Here is a 24,733-nt window from a genome sequence, read left to right as displayed (position 1 = left end):
TCATGTCAAGTTACAATATGTGATTAGTGTCTGTGCTGCCACCCTCTGTACTGGAGCATCAGGCTGCAAAACAACCCTGTTTCGCCAATAGGAAGTAACTACGGTAGAGCTTCGTGTTCAAAACACTGTCAACGGATCAACAACAAAAACAAGCAGAGCGAATTGCTGAACCTTTGTCATTGGTAAGCGTATCAAACAACTCAAGTAAAATGTCACACATATATTTCGCATTTTATTTATTGTGCCTGTAGATGCCGAGAGGGGCGATGCATTATAAATTAAGCCATTGTATTTGTATAACGTACTTTAATTTTTTTTCAAACATCCAGCATAGTAAATATCCTCTCCTCTGGTCACGACATTTGCCTAATTGCCTTTTAATTTCGTTGTTCGCATTTATAAGCAAAAACGCTAAACTACATTTCGGTGCAGCCTAATGTTGTTTTTGTAATAACGTTAGATAGATAGATAACGATAGATAGATAGATAGATAGATAGATAGATAGATAGATAGATAGATAGATAGATAGATAGATAGATAGATAGATAGATAGATAACGTTAGATTCCACGCGCTTGTCTCGCTGTTGTTCACCTCTGTGAATGCCTAATGTTACACATTACTCTATATTTAGCTTATCGTGAAGCCATAGTGAGTTCAAAAGGACATGTTTTGTGCGTTATTAAAACAAATGACTTACTAAAACTCTAAACACTCAAAAACAAAAGCTAGTGTAAATTTTAAAGAAGTTTCTATTGCAAAGCTGCAGAATCTGGTCGAACAGCGCTAATCCAAAACAAACGCGTTGTCATGGCAGCCGTGCATTTGAAATTCAACAACATGTCAATGCGCAATGCGCAGCTGTTTGTAATGCATTCAAATAAACGGGTGACTCCTGACCTCAGGCTTATTTTAGAACAAGTCTAGTCAAGTTAACAGCTTTCAAAAAAAAATTCTTTTTTTTTTTTGTGAAACAACTGTTGTTTGGGGAGATATATAGTTATTACATACCAATAACACTAATCGGTTTGATTAAGGTTTTTGATATTCACACTTTTCTATCTGTGATTGTTTCTTTAATATTAGTCTAGTGATAACGTTAAAGTAACTTATCTTCTTACATAAATCAACCAAAAACCACTATAACAGTATTATTTATTTGGTTGACTTGTGTACCTTACATTATCCAAAATGTTTATAACAATGGATTTTAACATTGTTATAAACATTTTGGATAATCATAAATTTTAACCAGTGTAATTTTGCAGTGTCATTGCATCCCCTGTCACTGATACATGTTACCCTCGATTTTAGAAACCATGGAAACACCAAATACGCTTTAATATATTATGGGTTTTATTAGACAGGTGAGCAACTGTTTGGATATCTTTATCGACAGAAAACTAAACAGTGTTAGTCTTATTGTTTGAATGATTGAATCCCTTGTTTACTTGATTTACCATGAGTAACATGTTTGTACCATGTCAGAGACAACACTATTTTGTCAAGTGGCTAACTGTAATATAGCATTTTCTCCTCCATACAATATTTTAAAAATTAATTGCATGCCATTTAGCAACACAAGTAATCCAGCTTTTATGAGTGAAGACTCAGAATGTGTCCTCTGCATTTAACCCATCCAAGTTAGTGCACACACATTAGGATAGATATAAGTGAGTAGTGAACACACACACAACTGCAAACCGTGGACACACACACCTTGAGCAGTGGGCAGCCATTTACTGTGGCGCCCGGCGAGCAATTGATATTATAATATGATGTTCTAATATCGATCTTACTGCAATGTGCAATAAGTGTCTCATACCAGCCGCACAGAGTAATGTTAACATAACTTTAAAAACACATTTTTGGTATGATTGTTTTGATCAAGTAAAACAGCACTGCGTTACCCCACAGTTTACTTCATTAGATAAAGTGACCTGTATGAGTAGTAATTCTGCTCTTGCGGCTGTTTCATTAGGAAATAAAATATTGTGAATTTTAGTGATCAAACATAACTGTAACAAAGTACAGGGAAGAAGAAGGCGAACGTTAAATGTGACGAAAGGAACGTTAATAAAACTTTAATATATTAGCTCACCCATGAACATGATTACTAGCTGAATCCCATCAGATTGCTTTCCATCGGTTGTGGAGAGGAAGATGACAACTCCCATGATTTCACACTCATTCATCAAGCTACATCTTTGTTATTGTTTTGAATAAGCGACTTCTAGCGGCAAAACTTACATACTCAGCCTTTAAAATCAATCCCTATAATCAAACCCTTTTTCTTAGAGCAACAGTTGGTTTGTTAATCAGGTTGTTAATCAATGGTATGTGCTTTAGTTGAAGCCATCTGATTGCATTATTTCTAAAAAATTTTTTTTTTTTTTATAATTGTGTTTAAAGTCACCATGAAATCAAAAAAACAAACAAACTTACAATTCTTGTTTTCAAATCAAATCCCGCCCTACATTTTTCTCATTCCAGAAGCCATTTACACATATGTGTCACAATAGGTCAAGTCACCCTCATTATATAGCGCTTTTAACAATAATTGTGACCCTGGACCACAAAACCAGTCACAAGTCGCACTGGTATATTTGTGGCATTAGCTAACAATACATTGTAGGCTATGGGTCAAAATTATTGATTTTTCTTTTATGCCAAAAATCATTAGGATATTAAGTAAAGATCATGTTCCATATGAAGAAATTTTGTAAATTTCCTACAGTAAATATACTTGTAAAAATATAATAATAACATTTATTTTTGTGAGTGAATGCAGCAAAATTGCAAACATAAATGGACAACTTTAAAGGCGATTTTCTCAATGTTTCGATTTTTTTGCACCTTCAGATTCCAGATTTTCAAATAGTTGTATCTCGGCCAAATATTGTCAAAGCAGCTTTACAATGATAATAGGAAATTAAAGTAACAGAGATTGTTTTGGCATTACAGCAGCTCTAGAATAAAGTTATTGTCCTGCTAAAGTTAGTTTTGATTGATTCACTTCCGTTGCAAAGATGATTTGTTATTAGGGGATGATTTGTTATTACACGACACCGTTCTAACAGAAACCCTTTAAAAAAAAATTGTAAAAAAAATAATTCAACTGTCGGATATAAGTCTGCTGCGGAGCTCATCAGTGCGGGCTCTGCAAAAGTGTGCATCGATGGCGCATATTGACTGCAAAGGGGGCGCTCGCGAGCACCCTTCTGAAACCTAAAATGACAAATGGGACTCCCTAGGGTCTCATGGACTTGACGGACACAAAGTCCACAAGACCAAAAGTGCATTTAAATTGTGCCATTTGGGACAGTGCCAGTCTCTCTGAAACAGCAAAGCTTGTGTGTTGCTCCCGGTCAGCAGTGGTGAGAATATACCAACAGTGGTCTGAGGAGTGACAAACCACAAACCAGCAACAGGGTGTTGGGCGCCCAAGGCTCATCGATGCAAGAGGGCAATGAAGGCTATCCCGTCTGTTCTGAGTCTATAGAAGGTCTATTGTGGCACAAGTCACACAAAATTTGAATGATGGTTAGTGCCTATGATGACCCCTGTCCACCGTCAAAAGCTCCTACAACAGGCACGCGACCATCAGAACTGGATCTTGGAGCACTGGAAGAAGGTCGCCACTTCCGATGAGTGTCTTTTTATATATATATATATATATATATAATCTCGCGTGGGTGGCCATGGATGTGTGCGCCATTTACTTGGGGAAGTGATGGCACCAGGATGCACTGTGGGACAACAACAAGCCAGTGGAGGGAGTGTGATGCTCTGGGCAACGTTCTGCTGGGAAACTCATGTGGACATAAATTTGACACGTGCCACCTACCTAAACATTTTTGCAGTCCAGGTATTTCCCTTCAGGACAATGGTGTTCCCTGGTGGAAGTGGCCTCTTTCAGCAGGATAATGCACCCTGCCACACTGCACACATTGTTCAGGAATGGTTTGAGAAACATGATGAAGAGTTTAAGGTGTTGGCCTGGCTTTTAAATTCCCCAGATCTCAATCAAATTGAGCATCTGTGGGATGTGCTGGACCAACAAGTTCGATCCACGGTGGCTCCACCTCACAACCTACAGGACTGGAAGGATATGCTGCTAACGTCTTGGTGCCAGATACCATAGGACACCTTCAGTGGTCTGGTAGAGTCCATGCAGAGGTCCGTGGCATATAAAAATCCCTGTGGGATAAATGAATGGAAAAATACTTATGGGACCAACACTGCTGCAAATGTGTACAGGCACCAGTGCACTCTACATCGTTTCCCCGGTGACCCTACAGAGGATAAGTGGGTTGGAGAATGGATAGAATATACTGCATTGCAACAATAATACATTCTCAAGTGAGAGACAGTTGTAGTCCCACCTAACAGTTAAAAGAGTCATTGCAATACTCAGAATGGTGGTTGTAGGAAAGGAGGTTCCACCTTTCATTTTAAATAACCAAATACCTGTTGGTTTGTCACATTTTGTTTCTAAATTAAATTGTTTTTGAAACGTTATTTTAACAATTTAGTGTTTTGCCTTGTTTGAGTAGAGCATGGCTGGAAATAGCAGCTAGGCATTACAAATATAGCTGCTTAATGAATATTGTTATTTGTGAATATGGTCATGGCTAAGGAGCATGGGTAGACACAAGTGCTATTCTCCTTCCCTTTACCTCTGTACAGATAAAACGTTGTCAAAATAGTTGCGGTTCACATGGCTACTCGGAAGCGATAAATAATTCTGCAAATGATCGGGCCGTTAAGCGTTAAGGGTTTTCTGTTAGAACGGTGTCGTGTAAGCGGCCCCTAAGTTAACAACTAATGATCTTTGCAACGGAAGTGAATAGATCAAAACGAACTTTAGTTGGACAATAACTAAATTTCCTATTATCACTGTAAAGCTGCTTTGAAACAGTCCATATCGTTAAAAGCGCTGTATAAATGAAGGTGACTTGACAATTCAACAAAAAAAAGTGATCCACTGGGAGTTCATATAATAGTCCGTTTGATATGGTGATCAGGTATTTCACATTATAGCTGTTAAAGTCACCATGAAATCAAAAGATTTCTTCGACTTGAAATGCTTTTAAACCATTCAAGTGCGACAAGACAAAAGAGAATGTCCTGTCTGTGTGACATACACACACGACGGACAGAAAGACGTGCCAGAATCGAGTTCTCTTTCATGCTTGAACGAACAATAACATGCAGAATTATGCCAAAATGCACGTTTTGTCGAGCAGTCTTAAATGAGTTAATTAATGTCTTAAATTAAATTAAAGAGTTGTGAGAAAATGAGATAAGCGTGACAGCGCGGCAGATCTTAAAGTCACAGCAGCCTAATAAACCAGTTGCTGTGATGTCTGTCATTATGTAATCAAACAACAAAGGTAACAGAGAAAATTGTAGCTTTATTAAGGATCAATCTATAGGCTACTTAATTTATTATTCATGCAGTGCCACAGGTAAATTTATTATAATGGGTTTATGAGTTCACTTAAATTAAAAGTTGTTTTTTAAAGCCTAATAAATGTTGAAATTGATATAGCTTTTAATTATACTGTTGTCACGGATATCCAAGGAATAACAACCAGGACATAGCTCAGAACTGAATAGTGAGACAGCGTGCAAACATCACACACAAACAATACCGGACAACTGAAGAGTGCACAAGGAGGAACTTAAATACATGGTGATGATGACAAAAATAACAAACAGCTGTGATGATTAGTGTTTGTATCCATGGTAACTGGTGAGTGGTGGGAAACTAGAACAAAGGAACACATGTGACTAATGAAAACAAACAGAGTCCAAGATAACATAATCATTCAACTGTAATGTTGACAAGACAACTGTAATGTTGAATATCTATCATATATATTTTTTTTTTAATCAATTTCATAGAGACATCAGTACCAGTAGTATTAGTGATACTGGCCTACATTCATTTCAAATATTTCAAATATTCTATCTTTAAGTTGTTTCTACATAAATTTTGGGAGTAACTGTGAAATTAGTACAGTATAAAAATATTAAAAACTCCAATATTTTTAATCGTGATTAATTACTGGAAAAAAGTGTGGAACTTAATTAGTGTGTTTTTTTAATCGACAGCACTATTAGTAATACATTATTAAAAATCAAAAACTGTATCTCCAAATATTATTTAATGGACCTGAGCTAACATGAACTAACAATGAACAGTTGTATTTTTTATTAACTAGCGTTAACAAAGATTAATAAATACTGTAACAAATGTATTGCTTATTAATAATTAATGTTAGTTAATGTAACCAGCGTTAACTAATGAGACCTTGTTGTAAAATGTAACCCTTTTTATTATGTCCAAAAACTGAAGTTAAAGTGAAATTACAAACTGGTTCTTTATATTGCTTATCAGACACATAAACAAGTCCAGTCCTTTACTATTAGACTATTAAAAAATCATTTTACTATAAAAAAAAACTAAAAAAAACTTTGTCTGGTCTGTTCAGACAAGGTTTTGGAGCAAGATGAATCTTGCTTTGAAGTGAAGTTTGTGAGATGTACTTTGAATGGACTTCACAGGATGTTGTGACAGATATCTGTCTGTACCGGTTTCATTTCTGAGGATTAGATTTAGATCACTCCCCTGCTCGTGGAAAGATACCTACAGACAGAGTAACTCAGCAAGCCAATGTTTCAGCAATTAAGATCTCTTTGTTCCTAAAGTTTCTTCTGTCAATATAAAAGAAGCTTGCACGTATGTCCAGAGTTCTACATCTGTTTGCACCACTGGAGTTTTGGAGCTTTTGTATAAAACAGCAGCATATGGGAGTCGGACAAAGCGTTATTGGATCTGATTTCAATGGCAGATCTTTCCATACCCGTGCTTGTGTTACCTCTTTAGACATCATAAAGGGATAGAGGAATGATTGTTCTGTGACCACAAGCTTTCCATGTGACACATGCGCATCATCTCATTTGTCCGTTACTGTCTATTATTTTTGCTATTTTTGAGTCAGGGGCTGTGGGACACCCCCAGCCCTGACCCACGAGGCCACAGGTTAAGAGGTCCATTCCTGGATGCTGTATGTCCATAGCCATCGGGGGTCTAGTATCAAAACCAGACAGGAGGCGAGGCCCACCATCAATGTGCTCCTATTTGACCTCCAGATCAAATGTGAGTCAGCCGGGTTCACTCTTTTGGCTTTAACCTTGTAACATTGTTTCCTAATATAGAAATCAATTGCTTTTTAGTGTGGTGTAGTAGTGTTTTGATAATTTGAACATCGATTCAAGTGAAAAAAGGATCAATGATGCTCATTTTTTGTCCTATCAATTAGTTTAAAAAAAATACATTCAAATGTGAGTAGCTTTGCATATATATATATATATATATATATATATATATATATATATATATATATATATATAATTTTATTTTATTTGCATATTTTAACAAAATGTTTTCACTGCTTAGTGCTCTTTTTTTTCCTTTTTTTTTTTCCTTTTATCAGCAAAATTACTCATCTGGTTATGTGGTCCAGATCTTAGAAAAGACTCCCCAAAAACATAATGCTCTTTATTAAATAATAATTCATATTTATAAAAAAATTACCTTAGAATATATATATTAAAAATTATATATTGCTTAAGATGTGTACACTCGTGTATTCAATGTATAAGGGATGGTTTTCAAGGTTTTCTTTCCTTGCTTTTTAAACCACATGATATAAGTCATTAAATTGAAACTTTTCTTGTAAATGGTATAAAAAAAAAACATAAAACCAACATGAATACAAAGTGTACAAATACATGAAGTACAAATGGAATGTTGCACATGTGTTTTAAACAACACAATTCTAATGTTAGCAAAGCATGTCTTTCAAGGACAAAGCTTGTCCACTCATCCACAAAACTGATAAAAACATGTTTGTTTTACTGGAACTGATGCTAATATCAAATGAATGATACACATACATGCTACTCTATGTTTGCTCAGCTGAAGGTGTGAGAGTGGAAGGAGAGGTGAGATGGAGACAGAGGAGACGGAAGGACGCACTTTAGTGCAGGTGATCAGTGAGAAGTACAGCCCAGAAAACTTCCCATACTGCCGTGGGCCAGGAGCTGGAGTGGTGATCCGGTCGAGTCCCCAGGGTTCACCTGTCAAAGGTCAGTTTTATTTTTGGCTTTAGGTGAAATGCTGAGCCTCCTAGTTAAAGAGGGTGTGTTAGATATGATCTGGATCCTGATACACTTGTTGTTGCCATTTAACACTGTTTTGCTAAGTTGGTGGAACTGTTGAAGGGCACATGTTGTTATCATTATGGTAATGTATTCTAGGGCCAAAAACTAAAGGTTATTCCAAAGATATGAAGTTAATCCTGTAAATAAATAATGTTTTAATAAATTAAAATCTTCACATTTTAATGAGTTTTAATCATTTAATTACATTAAACTGGTATTTAAAATGGCATTTATATCTGTGTGTGTGTGTGTGTGTGTGCGTGCCTGCGTGTGTGTGTATTAGATCGTCTAAATCTGCCCAGCATCCTAGTTCTGGATGGTTGTGGAATTACAGAGGCCGGAGATGAAGAGGAGGTGGCCACTTTCTGTGCTCATGTGGTTGAGCTAGACCTCTCTCACAACCATTTTAAAGACTGGGGAGAGGTGAGAAAAAGGTGTTTGTGTCACAAGTTTTGTCTCTGGTGTATTTACATTTGTGTATATAGCACAAAGAATGTTCCCATTCGATGTCACAATAAGATATAGGTAACACTTACTGTGAGATTCAATAATATTCAATTCATTAACATTACCTAATGCATAAGGTATCATGAACTAACAATGAACATCAACATGTACATTTTACAAATGTGTTAGTTTATGTAGAAATGAACATTGACCAAGATTAATAAATTCTGTAAAAGTTGCATTAAATCATGTTAACATAGAACCTTATTCTAAAGTATTACCTGATTTCACTAGTCTGATGTTGGTGGATAGTAAAATAAGTTTTAAGGTACGGTCACATTTACCATTGAAAATAAACATTAAACCAATAAAATCTAGTCATTTCAATAGGAATCCGCACATTCAGGAATTTTGAATACGATTTTTTAAACATTTCCCCTCACAGATTTAGCATCGGGTTCAGGTTTTGTGTAGACAAATTCACCACGTTGACCAACAGAATACTGCTTGCTTTGAAAGTGACTTCTGTCTGAGCAGTGCTATGTGTATCACTACATTACTGATAGTGCACCTTTTTTGCTGGCCATATTTGGCTAATGTTACCGCACCTTTACTTTGACAAGTGTATTTTATGCACAGGTGAGACTGTAACATTCAACAGTATGTCTGCTACCTGACACAAGCTCGACAAGACAAACTGGTTGGGTTCAGTCAGTTATTCATTCTTTTCTCTCTTTTCCTTTCCTCTATGTAGATAAGCAAGATCCTGTCTAACATCCCTAATCTAGACTTTCTCAATCTGAGTATGAATCCATTGAGAGGGTCGAGTCTGGAGCCTGGAACTGCTGAAGCATTCTCAGGCCTCCGCCGCCTTGTGCTCAATAACACGTATGTCACCTGGGACATGGTGCACACACTTACACGAGAGACCCCAGAGTAAGTGTGTGTGTTGTAACATTTCAGTAGCTTGCATGTGCTGCTGCCCCCTGCAAACTATCAATGGCTTTTTCTTACATGTCTGTGTTTTAAGTGTTTTTTTAAGTTATATATTTTTTTCCAAAGCATTCATTGTTAGGACAAACATGTTGTACCACCCTAAACTCACACCAGTGATGGTTTAGCTGGTTAGCAAGGCCTTGTAAGCCACTGCTGGTAGATTACTTATCTACATAATTCTTGGGGCCATAATAAATTGAAATTGACAGACATTTTAAAGTAGCCATATATAATTATATTTTTTCCAAGCAACATATAGTAGATGTTTTGCCAGTACCTGATGTTAAAGTTTTTAAGTGCTCTTAAAAGCATGAACTTGATTTTAATCAAAATGTTTTTAAATACTATACCAAGTAGTTAAGCAGTTTTGTTAAAATATTTTTCCCAAGAAATATAATATTATACCAAACTCAAATTTTTTGTGTTTAAATGCACTTTTTCTTTTTTCTAAGAAAAAAAGTCTTTTTTCTGACTTAGTAACTGCACAGAGATTATTTTTAGCATTGTGCGGCTGCCGTATCGTACTAGTTGCAGGAAGTATACACCCATCATTTTGTCATGCACTAAATCTTGTGTGTTTTTCTTGTGGTTATATGTATCTAGGCTGGAGGAGTTGTTTCTGTGTCTGAACGAGTATGAGAGCGTGAGTGTGTCATCTATATCGTACCCATCCCTGCGCCTGCTGCATATCACAGATAACCAGCTGCAGGAATGGGTGGAGGTGCGTAAGCTGGGCCTCATGTATCCGGGCCTGGTGTCTCTTATCCTGGCAAACAACTCTCTCTCGTCTATCCACGAGCCTGAGGACTCCCTACATAGACTCTTCCCCAACCTGCGCAGCATAAACCTACACAACTCAGGTGCATAAACACCATCTCTGTAGACAGAAAATCAGAAAGGGGGGGACAATCATTTTCCTTATTTAAGGAATTATATAAATATAGGATGTAAAAGAATGTATGGGAAGAAAAGAAAAGAAAGAATACCAGTAAAAGTCAAATGAATGATGACATTAATAAAAAATAAATAAAAACGTACAGCCAAAAAATAGGGGTTCACATGAATTGTGCACTGTATTCCAAGTCTTCTGAAATAATGCAATTTATCTGTATGAGGAACAGACTTAAAAAGTTGTAATTCAATGAAAATCTTTCCCTCCACTGCAGCTTCACTGCAGGTCATCAGCTTTCTGTGTAAATATTTTTAAGTACCTCTCCTAAATAATCATGTAGTATATCTCAACGCTGAACTTACTTAAGCTGGTCAATGGCTTTCCTCTAGAGCTGCTGTATAGCCAAAACAAACTTTGTTGCTTTAATTTCCTATTATTGCCTATAGCTGCTTTGAAACAATCTGTATTTTAAAAAGCGCTATATAAATAAAGGTGACTTGACTTGACTATTAAAGGGTTAGTTCACCCAAAACTGAAAATTCTGTCATCAATTACTCATGTCCCTAATGTCATTCCAAACTAATAAGATATTTGTTCATCTTCAAAACACAAATTATATTTTTAATGAAACATGAGATTTCTGTCCCTTTCCGTCAATTGAAAGTCCATTCTACTAAAACTATGATACTTCAAAAACTTCATAAAAACAATGCACACATTATCCATATAAATCGAACACGATCATTCTATAGGATGACCAGATTTAATTTATTAGATTAATTCCAGCATAATTTATTACAGCACATCTAATATGATAAAGGGAAGTTCAAAATGTGCTTGCTTGATGCGATTTGAACTATCAAAGTTGTGTGGAGTGTCAGTGGAGGGGCAGAAATTCATTTGTTTTTCGAGGATGAACAAAAGTCTTATCTGTTTGGAACGACATGTGGGTGAGTAATTGAATTTAAAAAAAAATTGGTAAACTAACCCTATAGATTATTAGCTAATATGTAGTTTTTGTGTTATTTTAGGTCTAAGTCGCTGGGAGGACATCGAGAAACTGAATTTCTTACCAAAGCTTCAAGAGGTCAGAGTGATGGGTATTCCTTTACTGCAGCCCTACACCGATCAGGAGAGACGTTGTCTTATGGTAGCACAGTGAGTAAACGTACACAAAAGTAGCCACTTTTGCAATTGTTAGATATGATTACAAAAATCAGTCAGGCCACCAATAAGGAATTATAAATGTCCATGCATTCATGCACTCCCTCACATACACACACAAACTTGTCCTTCTGCTGTGTTTTGTAAGGTTGCCTAATGTGACTGTATTGAACGGCAGTGTTGTCACTGACGGAGAAAGAGAGGATGCAGAACGCTTTTTCATCCGCTACCACCAGGACTGCCCTGAGGATGAGCTACCACAGAGGTAACCCCACACACCACCGCACTCAATAAACTTAAACTCTTTCAATCTCTTTCTCTTTAAAGAACTATATACAGTAGATCCTAGAAAATGACTGGTGTCTGTGTCATGGAAATATATATAATTTAACCAGTCTATAAAACAAACCTAAATAAATAGCTTATTTGTATTCCTTCATAACTGCAAACCTAAGTCTTATCTGTGACTTATGTTATCCATTTTCCCACAGTGTAAAATGTTGATGGAGAAATTATTTTTTTTGTTCCCGATCACATCTGACTAGCCCTATGGTTACTTTCTGCAGTTGTAGTCATTCCCAAATCAGTATCTTTTAATTTTTGAATATCCACAAAATAGGTCTATATAGAAACAGAGGGTCCTACAAAAATGGACAATTTTACAAGGGTGTAAAGTCCCGTTGAAACAGAAGTAGCTTAACTTTTGTGTTGTAAAGTACATCCTAGTAAAACAGATTATCGAGAAAAAAAAGTAATGTTGGGTGGAGGCAGATCAGTGTTTTTCCGTAATTTTGGTTCTCTTACAAGTTGTTCCTCAAACACTGAAGGTTAGTTTAGTCCTTGCAGTTTTTTATTTGTCAGTATTGCTTATTCAATTGAAAGTGGTAAAAGTAGTTAAAGTGGCTTTAGTTTACAAAAGCTTTTTCTTTTCTTTTTTTTCTTTTTTTGCTTCAATGTAATAAAATCTTAACAATGGAAGAGAGCAGCCACCTCTTTCCGGCTTAGCAAAAATAGCCTCCTCTCTCTCTCTCTCTCTCTCTCTCTCTCTCTCTCTCTCTCTCTCTCTCTCTCTCTGGCCATGTCTTAAGTATCATGGTGGCCATCCACTATTTTCAAACCTGTTTTCCTGCCACTTCTTTTTCTTTAGTTTGGTGCCTCCAGTTATGCAGGTGACATTTAACTCTCCCATCCCTTATGTTTTACTGCCTCCCCCCTTTCCTCATTGATTCAGTTTTTTTGGGGGGGACTTTCAGGGAACATTTTGGTGGGCCTTTCGAGGGATATTTTGGAGGGTCTTTGCAGGTCAAAGACATGGAAAATGGATCACCCACGTTCTTTTGCACACCCCATTCCACTTAACCTGAGAGAGTGTACGGAGGACTTTTTCAGTAACTACGGCAAGCCCCAGCTTCCAGCAGGGGATTCTAACCTTTGGGACACAATGTGTCCACTCTCTCCCTCCTCAAAGACGCCTTTGTACTGGAATACTCCAATCAGAAAATCGATACACAAGGTGGCAGCTTTATTCGTTCTTCCCCTCCTTACATCCCCCTCTCTCCCTCCCTGTTCTTCTCTCCTGCCCCTTTTCATTTGCTTTAGAGGGGATTGAATTAGCTGGAGGATTTTTTCGAAAGGGGATGGAATGACGTCCCTGACTCAGTCTCTCCTATTTTTCCGTTGAGCGATGGAGACGCTGTTTCCTTTGTTCTGGAATGGCTCTGAGACCTAGTGTCTAAACAGTTATGACACAGAACTTCCCGCTCTAGCTTAGGGATGTCACAATGAATTTTTGACTGTGCGATTATTGCCTGATAAAAGATCGCGATTTCTACAATTATTGCAAATTTACCTTTTATACAACAATAAAAACACCCACAAAAATATCACAATTTTATTTCAGCATTTGTTTGGATATGCAGGTAAGATCTATATTGCTACTTCGAACTGAAAACAAGTTGAAAACAAATACTTGTATTATAATTGTTTTTTTTTCTTCTGTTGAACACAAAAGAAGATATTTAAAAAAATATTGGTAACCAGACAGTTGACGGTAGTAATTGACTTCCATAGTATTTTTTTTTCCCTACTATGGAAATCAATGGCTACCATCAACTGTTTGATTACCAACATTCTTTAAAATATCTTCTTTTGTGTTAAACAGAAGAAAGAAACTCATACAGGTTTTGAACAACTTGAGGGTGAGTAAGTGATGAAAACATTTTTGGGTGAACTATCCCTTTAAGTAAAAAATAGAATGAATAAATAAAAGAATATGTATATTTATCAAAAAGCTCCTCTCTAGAGTTAATTTCCCTAGGGAAGTAACATGTTTACGGACACTGGGTGGCTTCCCTGAGGTGAAAAGCGTTGCATCTTTCACATACCTCCTTCTGATGTTTATCTCGAGCTATAACTAGTAGTAAAGCAGGAGAGATGATCGGTTCACATGCGCTCCGTTTTGCCACATTAAAGAGCATCAAAATAGCTTTATTATTTGAATTTTGTGATAAAAAATACAGAATTTGAAAGCTGAGACCTTGTTTTTATCAAAATAACAAAGCTTATTGCGATTAGTGGACAGGAGGCGTGCTACAAATAAGGTTAATAATATTTTCAATGTTTGTAAAATTATTACCTTGATCTGGGCGTGAATCTCTGAAAGGTGGTGATACTTTAGTTGCTGTAACAGATTAGATGGGTTTGTCGCATTTGCTGAAACATGTTTTGCATATTGTATACCTGTCTTTAACCACTCCTGAATAATTTTAGATTGTCAAAATGCTCCCAAATAGTTTATTTAATTTGCTTATTTGGTGGATACAATTTAGGGAGTCATTTCCCATGACTGGGACAGCGCTGGTCAATGGAATGATCTTGTTGAAGATTGTTGAACAATCAATACAGATTGTTCTGCTTTGATACAATCTGTATTGTAAAAAGCGCTATATACTGTAAATAAAGGTGACTTGACTTGACTTGAAGGGAAGCGTCAGATTCAGCTTCACCCAGGATCCGCTTTGCTTGTCAGGTGCCCCTTTTATAAAGTGTTGTTCAAAGTTGAAGTAATTCCCTCTCTTACATCCTTGCTTCCTTCCAGAATGAATCAGCAGTTTTCTAATAAATGGTCTACTAATTCACTCTTAAAGTCAGTCCCTTGCCCCCACCTACTGGTGTAACTTGCACTGAAGTTGTTGATAAATCCCCATCATCAACACAAAGTACGGCAACAACATTTTAATATAAAATATTATTTATTGAACAATAATAGCCATTGTAAACTTTGTATTCAATATATATTATTAAACGAGTTGTAAGCTGAATTGTGAATACCTTATATCTGTAATTTGAGTTATAAAAAAAAAAACTATAAAATATTTTTAGTGCAAACAAGTCATTAGATTGCAACATAATTACTTTTAATTAGTTACAATGAAATGCTTTACATTTAACAAATTAAATCCTTTGTTTTCTTCTGTTATTACACCATTAATAAGAATATACGAAGTGTATGCCCTCTTTCTATTTGCTTTTCTATGCACTGAAAGTTCAAGGGCTTTGGATTCCCATTCTTAAAGTTGCCACAGTCATTCCATAATTTGTACTGCACTTTTTTTGTACCATTTTGTTTTATTAGTATATTTTTATTTATCTATTTACCTTAAAGATATTGTTTGATAAGTGATATATTTGATTGTAGTCTTGAAAACAAAAAAGTGCTTGAAAGTGCTTGAAAAGTCCTGGAATTTCATTTGACAGTGTCTGTACAAACCCTGATTTTCACGTTTTTTCCTATTGTAACCATAACTTCCAAATTCTTACGGTTTAATAATAGTGACCACCATTTTAATAACGGTTAATCGTGAAATCAGGTAATCGCGACATCCCTACTCTAGCTATAGAAGGTCGGGAAACTGAAGATGTGGAAGCGGCCTTTCTCAGAAATAATGTCCTTTTATAATATGTCTAGTATCAGTGTCACAGCTGGTGGTTGTAGATAAGCACACAACGATGAAGATGAATGTCAAAGTAAAGACTTTATTAGATAATCCAAAAGGCAATCATTGAGCAAGGCATAAACAGCGCAACCACAATGAAACACAAACAGAACAGAACTTAAGTACACGTGATAATAAGGGAGATAATTGCTGAACATAATGAGCAACCAAGACAACAAACGACTAACTCAGGCAAAGGGTGGTGAAACACAAAAAAGTCCAAACTAACAGAACCGTGACAATCAGATAGTAAAATTCGTTTTTTGCAACCTTTGAAAATAACCCTCTCTTAAACATGTGCTTATGAAATGTGCTCATGATAACGTTAAGCAGAAAAAAAGATAAAGTCGGCACACCACAGCTCCAACAAAACAGAAATGTATTCACAGACTCTCACAAAGGTATCCCCAAGATTCACCTTGGTTTAGTTATATTGTGGCCATGATTGAACTAAATTAAATGAATTAGGTGAGTGAATTAGTACAATGTGGCCATGAATTAATAAGTTGTGGGATCAATATCATCCAAAAATGAAAATTCTGTCATCATTTATTCACCTTCATGTTTTTCCAAACTTGTATACGTTTCTTTCCTCAGTGGAACATCAAGGAGACGTTTAGCAGAATGTCTGAGCTGCTCTCTTCCATAAAATGAAAGCGGATTAACCTTTGTTTATTACACGGCTCTGTGGAATACTTGATTCTGATTGGTCAATCACGTCATCCATCAATATGTTATTCCCAGATAACAACCGCTGAAAACAGATAACACAGGCTCATCCGGGTTACTGAAGTCAGCAGCGCTATATGCTTGCTAGGAAAGTTTTTTCTTCGTGGAAGTTTTGCATTTGGTGAGCTAATAAAATATTTAAACTCGGTCAAATTATTATTCTGTGCACAGTTATTTAATTATGCCATCCAGTATCGTGGACTCGCTCTCTCTTGTTTCATACAAACGCAGCTGCTGCCATTTTGTGACTATTGTTTTGTACACTGTTGGATTATAAAATACAAACAGGTACGATTTTAAAACAGTTTAATCTGAAATCAATATCTCTTATCTCTATAATTATTTATGTGGCGAAATGCTGTGTAATAAGTGGTATGACTTTACCGTATCTCTTAAATGTCCGTCTGCTCTGCAACTGCTCTCTACGCGAAAGGTTTGCGTTTAAAGACTCAGATCAACTCAGGGGATCAATATTTTGTGTCTAATTATTTACTTGTGTGGCAAGTAGCCCTGTAATAAGCGGGATAATGTACATCCAGACGGTTGTTATCTCAGAATAATCAGGATGATGAGAACCCCTTACATTATGAGTGCATTATCCCTTACTTACTCAAGAAGTCCCATGAGATGAAATCTCTTTTTCGAGAGAGACCTGGCCAAGAAGGCACACCTTAGATAACACAATTAAGATTAAACGCAAAAAAATTACAAAAATAAAATACATAGAATAAAGAATAAAGACTTAACAAAAATAACAAAAATAAACTGCCTTAATATAAGCATAAGAGCACAAATAAATACATTAGGGGTGTAACGATCTAACGATACATTAGATCATGTCACGATTCGATACATATTGCAATATTGAACTCACGATACGATATTATTGTGATACTCCAAGACATATGGTAAAAGGTTAACAAAAAATGTCTGTTGATTAAAATGCAAAATTGGGTCTTATATTGGGGGTGGAAATTAATAGGCTTGGACTTGGTGCTGGTAACCCAATTCACGGGACAGTGGTGACACCAGAATAAAAAATTTCATAATTCTGAAGCTAAAATTATAGAATTAATTTAGACAAATATGATTGCACTCTGTCACTGACTAGATATATTTAAAATAATGTAGGCCAAATTTTTGGCCACAAATATTCCCCCATTGCATTATTATACATTATATCCAACATATAATAGTTTAATTTAGTACTGACACTAAAACAAAAAAAAATCCCAACTTAAGCTTCAGCATCTTCAGTAAGTGTACAATGTGTACTCTAAAAGAGATTGAGCCTTCTTTTTCAATTGTTGAATACCAGCAATATCTGAGTTCTGGGAGTGAGCTATTTAAAGGTGCTCTAAGCGATGTTGGGTGAAGTCACTTCTTGTTGACGTTCAAAGTATTGTCAAACAAAACGGAGGTTAGCACGACCCTCCCTCCTCCTCATCCCGTCCCCTCCCCCTCCCTTCCGTGCTTCCTGACAGTCATGAACCATTTAGAAAAACCAAACTGGATTTACCCACCTGTCCAGCAAAAACAGAGCCACCTGAATGTCGGATTGTAAGCCCTTCTGCCAGCGGAGTTCTCGCCACCTTTTGAACGCTTTTCCGATGTAAATTCGGGACTTCGCGCATTCCTTCTCCTTTTCCCTCTTCTTTGTTATTTGTTCATCGGAACGTCGTCTCTTTGGTCATGTGTCAGCCATATCAAAATTCTCAAGAATATAAATAACGTTAGTCGTTGTCTAGGACATCTCTCCTCTAGCTAACTTCCCTTTTCATGCTTCTCTCTCCTCCACTCCCCACACACCCCTTCATGTGCACACGCACTAACCCCCCAACCCCCAGCCCCAAATCATTCAAGTTATTGGCTGGAACACTCTTTGTTATGTTTCGTGGTCCAGGCTGGGCCAGTTTGTTTTTCTTGCCGTTTGTGGAGCCTGGGCTGTCTACAGAGAACGCGTTTTTTTTTTTTTTTTTTTACAGTGTTTTCAGGGGACAGGCAGCTAGTGGATAGTGAGGAGATGAGCTCATCATCTGATGAAGCAGTCTGGAGCTCATCAACAGCCTGACTTAGTGAAGATGCAACTGAGTAGATTACAGTATCATCTACATAAAGATGAATTTGAGCTGTAGGCATGTCCTTACCAATGTTATTTATAAAAACAGGAGAACAGGAGCTAAAACGTTTACCTTGGGGGACTCCCTTAGAGATTTCCAAAGAACTTGACTTCTATCCATCTGTTTGTATATATATATATTGATTGACAACTGTGTGACCATGGGAAACGTGGTTTTGGAACATTTCCCATGTGAAATCTAAGTGATTGGGTGTGAATCATGTAGTGACGGTTTCCACATGTGAAATTCATGTGTTGGTTTTTTTTGTGGTTGTTTTTTTTTTTAAGGGTATATTTATTGTTTGAAAGAAGAAGTGTTTCAAAAGACATAAGAAACCTTTAATGAAAAAGTGAACTATTCCTTTACAAGTCACTTTTTAATTTGTTTCTTCTTGTGCCCACCGGGACCACTTCTTCAGAGACTTTCTTTCCAACTCCTATGTAAACTAAAACCAAGGTACACTGAACCTAATTTCTGACCTCCTCACACCATCCACTTCCTCTCTCTTTCTTTTTCTCTGTCCCTTTCTGTCTGTTTCACTGGAGGGAAAACCATTTTCCCAGAGGGATGAGGTTGAGATGAGAGTTGGCACTAGAGGGTGAAAGGGCAGGTGCAGAATTAGATGGCAAACTCTAGATATGGGTTAAGGTTGCCCCCTTTTTGAACCCAGCCTGCTCTTGCCCCCACCCCTTGGGTGCAGATCAGAGCTTAGGCTATGTTACCAACTCTGTGATAAAACTCTGAAAGAGGGCAAAGATCTGAGAAATAGTGAAAGAAATGGACAGAAAGAAATTATGCCTCTCTGACCTCAAACACACCTTTAGACTGGGCCCTCTTTGAATGCATGAGACGTAACCAATGCAAAGACCCATTCAGCCTAATTTATGAGACTCAAACTGTGGTAGCATAAAGTAATGGATATAACCATTTGAGAGACTTTCAAAGTGATTTCACAGTAACCTTAGTAGCATTTACGGTTGCTTAGACATAAACTTTAGGCATAAGTAGGCATGAGACTGTTATCTTTATAACGCTGAAAAGATTTTGAGATTTGAGCGCTGGCTAGTGTAATTCAAACCCTTCACTGCTTGATTGCTCACATCTATTTCCTAGATGAGGCTTATATGCATTATTTAGTGTATACTTATGAATATCTTTCCGAAACTATTTTATAGGCACTAGAATAGCTATTTGCACTGTTAAAGTGTTAAATACTTTAGCTTTAGTTTAGTTGTACCAAGGCTGCCAAACAAATTGGTCCTAGTCACCCTCCATTAGGCAACTGTTAGGTACACTATTTACAAAGTGTAGGCTATATAGGTAAGAGGGTGAAATAGGTGAAGGAGTCCTATACATTCAACAGCCTTTGAGTAACTAAAACCTGAGCCATGGCCATGGGCACGTTGATCCTCCCTGGAGTAATTGGAAACACAGAAATGATAGCAGAGTGGAGGAAGCAAAGACAGGGATGAGAGGAGGAGAGTGTGAAGGAAATTAAAGGGGATATTGATCTTACTGTCTTAGAGTAACCATAGCCTGGGACCTTGTTGACATTTTGATGGTAAATGACAACATAGGGGCCGAGAAGAGAACAAGGATGTAAGAAGGGAAATGTATAGGGAAAATCTAAGTGCATCATTCTATACAGACAATGAGAAATTTAAGAAGATAAGTGGATGGAGTAACCAGGCTCTTTAGCATCCATCATGGTAGATGTTGACGCTAAATATGTCATGATAGAAGGATTCATAGACAACATAGACAAGTCTTGTTCCCTTTTAAGGGAACAAATCCCTATTTATGTTTTAATGAATTTAAGGGTATTGTGGCGTTTTCATTGAGATTGTGATAGCTCGATGTGAAGGACCTGGGTTAATAACGCTTAGCAAATCCAACTCAAAACATTTCTTTTTTGACATGAACAAAATTAGACTTAAATGCATTTCAGTCTGAGTGATCAGATTGAATTTCAAATACTTTTTTCATCACTCAGGACACAACATGTATGTAACATCATACACAATGTGCAGTAGTGTCTACAGGTATATCCAAATTAATTTAAATTCAATTTCATAATAAATCAGAGCTGTTGTCAGGAGGGACAACTGATAAAATTGTCCGGGGCTCACTGAGGCCAAATGATTGGGTTTCACTCATAAAAATCTTATCATGGACCCTGTAGGGAACTCTGTAAAAATATGCTGTATAGTGAATAGGGGGGAAAAAATTGAACACTAGCATATGCAAAAAATACAGTAATGAACAATGCTCTTGGTCTCATGCAACCACTTACATCATTACTAGAGCAACCCATGTAGATATTTTCTATATTGCCTACACTGTTTAGGTGTAATTGATGCAAAATGACAGTCAGTCCTAAAGACTGGATAACACAGATTCCAGTTGTTTGGGGTCTGAAACAAAGCCTAAGATTTTGTATCTCTGCTGTGCCTTTCAAAGAGGCACTTACCCCAGGTTCATCCAGGGTGACTGCCACTGTAAACATGTACTGAAGTCGCTTTAGATAAAAAGCCAAATTGCTGACAAGTAAATAATGGATGAATTTCCTTGGGTCCCAGGAGATATGTGTGATGTTAAGTTGTAGATATCTAAATATTTAGCTAATGGTGATTGTGCATGTTATCTACCTGAAAACAGATCATGTTGTTTTTTAGGCCATCAACAAATGCAGTATCTACAGTAGACTCACTGTATGGCTCTACTATGAACACTGCATGGTGGCGACTGTCCAGTCCCATCTTCGAGACTGATCTAAGCACTGTTTGAGGAATCCAAGGCAGCTATGTTATCACAGCGAACAGCCATTCGTGTTCATTTAAGGAGCTTAGCCACACTAAATGAGACCCTTGAGTGAGACTGTTCTTTCTCTCAGACAGAGTGGCACTTTGTATAGAGGGGGCAGTATTCCCATGGTGAAGGCAGGGAGCCACAGGCACCTACCCAGGCTCAGGCTCTGCTTTGTGGGGAGACTTTTCTGGACAGGCAGGGGAAATTACTTTGATTGGCTGTGTCGGTTACTGTAGCCCTCTAAAGCTAAAAGACTTTTTTGTGGAGATTTTATTTAATTGTCCCTGCCGATCTCCTCTTATCTTTCCCACAATCCTTCAGCAAGATGGGAAAGAAGGGAGGACAAAAAGGGGTGGTGGTGAGAACTTTCTCACAGTTTAAAAACTCAGTGTGCTGTACAAGCACACAAACAGGTATACAAATACACAACCATGTCTTTTCACAAACACACAACTCTATGGTCACTTTTTTGGTGCATTGATATTAATTTCGCCTGTAAATTGATTTGTAGGAGTTGTCTTTCTTAAACATTTAAATGTGATTGACATTTTTGATGAAAACAACATGTCAACATACCAGGTTTTGCAGGCATTTATCAAATACAAGTTAGCTTCACCTGGGCTTTCGTAGCCCATTAGCTCTGTTCCAAAACCTTGTGAGTAGACTTGCAAGTCCAGGGCCTTGCAGCTTAGCCTGACTACGTCAGACTTCCTACTTCCGCTAATTTCATTTCGCTCCTGTAGTCAGTCTGAGATAGCAGCCTATCTTTCAGTTTTCCACCGGCCTGAAAACAGCCGGGCCAATCAACGAACAGAGGGCGGGCTGAGAGCCGTGACGTAGACGCTGATTGTATCGTGGATGCGTAGATTTACTTCACATAATCTGCAAAAGTCGTTCACAGCCATGTTCACTCCGGTATTTCGCTCGATGGTTTAGTTTTTGCATCATACATGCGTTTACAGTGGAAGTTAGATGCGGCTAAGCATGCGCATAACACACGCCATAACCAAACGTTATGTGATTGGCTTACGGGTAACCAAGGATTTTAAACTTCAGACAAGCGCCCCCCCGCAAGAGAGAAAACACTTCTCAATTATGCTATTCCAGACTCTGTCTACGAAGCAAAGTGAAGTAGCAGAGTCTGGTATTACCAGGCTACTTGCAGCTGCCTTTTAAAGCAAGAAACCTCACTTTGAACTGAATTAAAAATTGGAACAATCTACATAGGTAGCATCTCACACACATTGCGTTCTAATGTAAAAGTATGATTGAACTTGACCCCACAATTGATTCCATTAGTGTTAGCATATTGCTAAGCTAACTCAGTCCTGCAGCACTCTATCCACCTCTTTCCTGAACACGGAAGTCTCAGCCGACTCATAGCGGAATTATACTTTACATTTTTGGTCTCCGGTGTTTCTAGTGAAATTAGCATATTTTCTGAGCTAATAATGTAACGTTAAACCTATGAAAATGGTTTAAAACAGCACATGGCTCCACAGTGCCATCCGTTTACAGTGTCGCAATGACTGTTGTTTGTTAGTGACATACCCATCAAAGTTTAATGAGTGCGTCGATTCTCTTGTCAGTCTTTGGCATAAAATGCATGGCATATGGTAACATATGGACATTCTTTTCAGATTTGCATACTTCAGGAATTTCTTCTGTTTATTGCAGTTGTGGTAGCCAACAAGTGCACAGCATAACCCTGCGCTTATGTTTAATTAATTCAGACGCTAATTTCACCCCGTTTTAACAATAAGTTCCTATGGGGACTGGAACAAGACAGCATTCAAACGGAGGTTAGAATCCTTCATGGCGGCGCTCATCGTTTACTCAGGAAAAAGGTAAACAGCAGTCGTTCTTAACACTGGTCCTGAGGACCCAACACTGCACATTTTTAATCAATATTATCATTAGTAGTAGTAAAAGTAGTATTTCCAGTTTGGCCAAAACAATTTAAAAGTAAGCAAAATGTTGCTGCCTACTGTCTGGAATAATAGTCTGTGTGAGTATGCCTATGATGGTTCAAAAGGCTTTCTATGTAGGCAGTTCACTAGGTTTTAGAACAGAGCTATTGTATATTTTCTCTATGTTTGTTTTCTTCACAGTCTTTCTGTCTTTTTAACTCAAATCCACTCAACATTTTGTTTTAACATAAATGGGTCACTGGGTGTAGCTGCAAAAATAGCATGGGCTAAACTCACATGGTTCTTTCCTCACTGCTGTCCACTTTTTTCAGGTACCACACTTTGGTAGCACACTATGGCCGCCTTGCCCCGCTTGCGGAAGTGGATTTGCGCCCTCTCTGCCATGTCCAAGTAGAGGTGCATTTCGGGGACCAGACAGAGCCCCTAGCGCTCAGATTGGATCAGACAGTGGGAGACCTAAAGAAGCAGTTGAGAGCCGTGGTCCAGCTACCTCCAAACAAGATACGTGTGTACTATATTGACCGGCAGCTTGGCTACGCGTTAGAGCCTCAGGAGATGAAATATGGAGCTCGAGCACTTCATTCCTACAGTATACGAGATGGAGATGAGATCTTGGTGGTGCCTAAGACACAATGACTGAAAAGAGAGCAACAGCTGGGCACTGTTTGGGAAAAAATTACGATGTTTCCACATTTATTGGAATACCATCTTCCAATAAAGGCAATGTGAATGCTGTGAACAGTGCACAAGTCCGCATGCCTTATATTTACAACAGAGAAAAACCAGCATCTTCAATCGTATATAAAATATTTTTAAAAAAGAGATTTTGGATCAGGATTAAAAAAAAATACTTTTTTAACTTCCACTGCTCTGTGGATGTTTGTACAGTATGTATGCTAAAAATGTGTGGACTTAATCATTTTAATTGATGTGTGTTTATGAGACAGCTTCTCAGGAATTACCCTCAACCCCTTACATGCCTCTACTCTAAAGAGTATTTTACCATTTATTGGGGGGGGGGATTACATTGTTTTGGTATTTATGTGAGTTGGGCTTTGTCTCAGCTCCTCAGCATGGATGAATATGATGGTTTGAGGTACAGGCAATCATTTTATAAGAGTGAATGTCATTAAGAATGTCAAAACTTGCCCCCTTCTTAATGTCTTAAAGACATAATGTAAAAATTAAATAAAGACAAAAAAAGACACATATCTATAAATAACATCTTTTGTTGTAGGTAACTGTCTTCCACAGTTGTTTTGACTCATTGTAAATAATCATTTTAAAATAAATCATGTCACAAAAGTTAGGCAACACTGAAATTAGACATAATGATTGCTAGATATCTATTAACACACCTTCCACTGCATCATACACATGGTGTAAAAGTCAGACTTTTTTCTCTTTTTTTATGTG

At 37.3% G+C, this 24,733-nt stretch overlaps 1 protein-coding gene across 3 annotated transcripts; it reads left to right on the top strand.

Moving 5' to 3' along the window:
- Positions 1-63: 63 nt before the first annotated feature.
- tbcelb (tubulin folding cofactor E-like b) lies at positions 64-24,526 on the top strand. 3 transcript variants are annotated; one of them, XM_084412888.1, is made up of 9 exons: positions 64-182; positions 7,011-7,168; positions 7,991-8,160; positions 8,519-8,658; positions 9,437-9,618; positions 10,282-10,538; positions 11,602-11,728; positions 11,883-11,999; positions 23,629-24,526. In XM_084412888.1, exons 3-9 carry the CDS (start codon positions 8,022-8,024, stop codon positions 23,951-23,953), a joined length of 1,287 nt encoding a protein of 428 aa, XP_084269014.1. In that variant the 5' UTR covers positions 64-182; positions 7,011-7,168; positions 7,991-8,021; the 3' UTR covers positions 23,954-24,526. The 3 variants fall into 3 exon arrangements, with proteins under 3 accessions (XP_084269014.1, XP_084269012.1, XP_084269013.1); XM_084412886.1 differs by having other exon boundaries at positions 7,007-7,168; XM_084412887.1 differs by lacking the exon at positions 64-182 and having other exon boundaries at positions 196-7,168.
- The last annotated feature ends 207 nt before the right edge of the window (positions 24,527-24,733 follow it).

Source organism: Rutilus rutilus (genome assembly GCF_951802725.1).
Source record: "Rutilus rutilus genome assembly, chromosome: 7".
NCBI classification, from domain to species: Eukaryota; Metazoa; Chordata; class Actinopteri; order Cypriniformes; family Leuciscidae; genus Rutilus; species Rutilus rutilus.
Note: the sequence above shows the minus strand (reverse complement) of the source record. Positions and strands in the feature narration are given on the sequence as shown.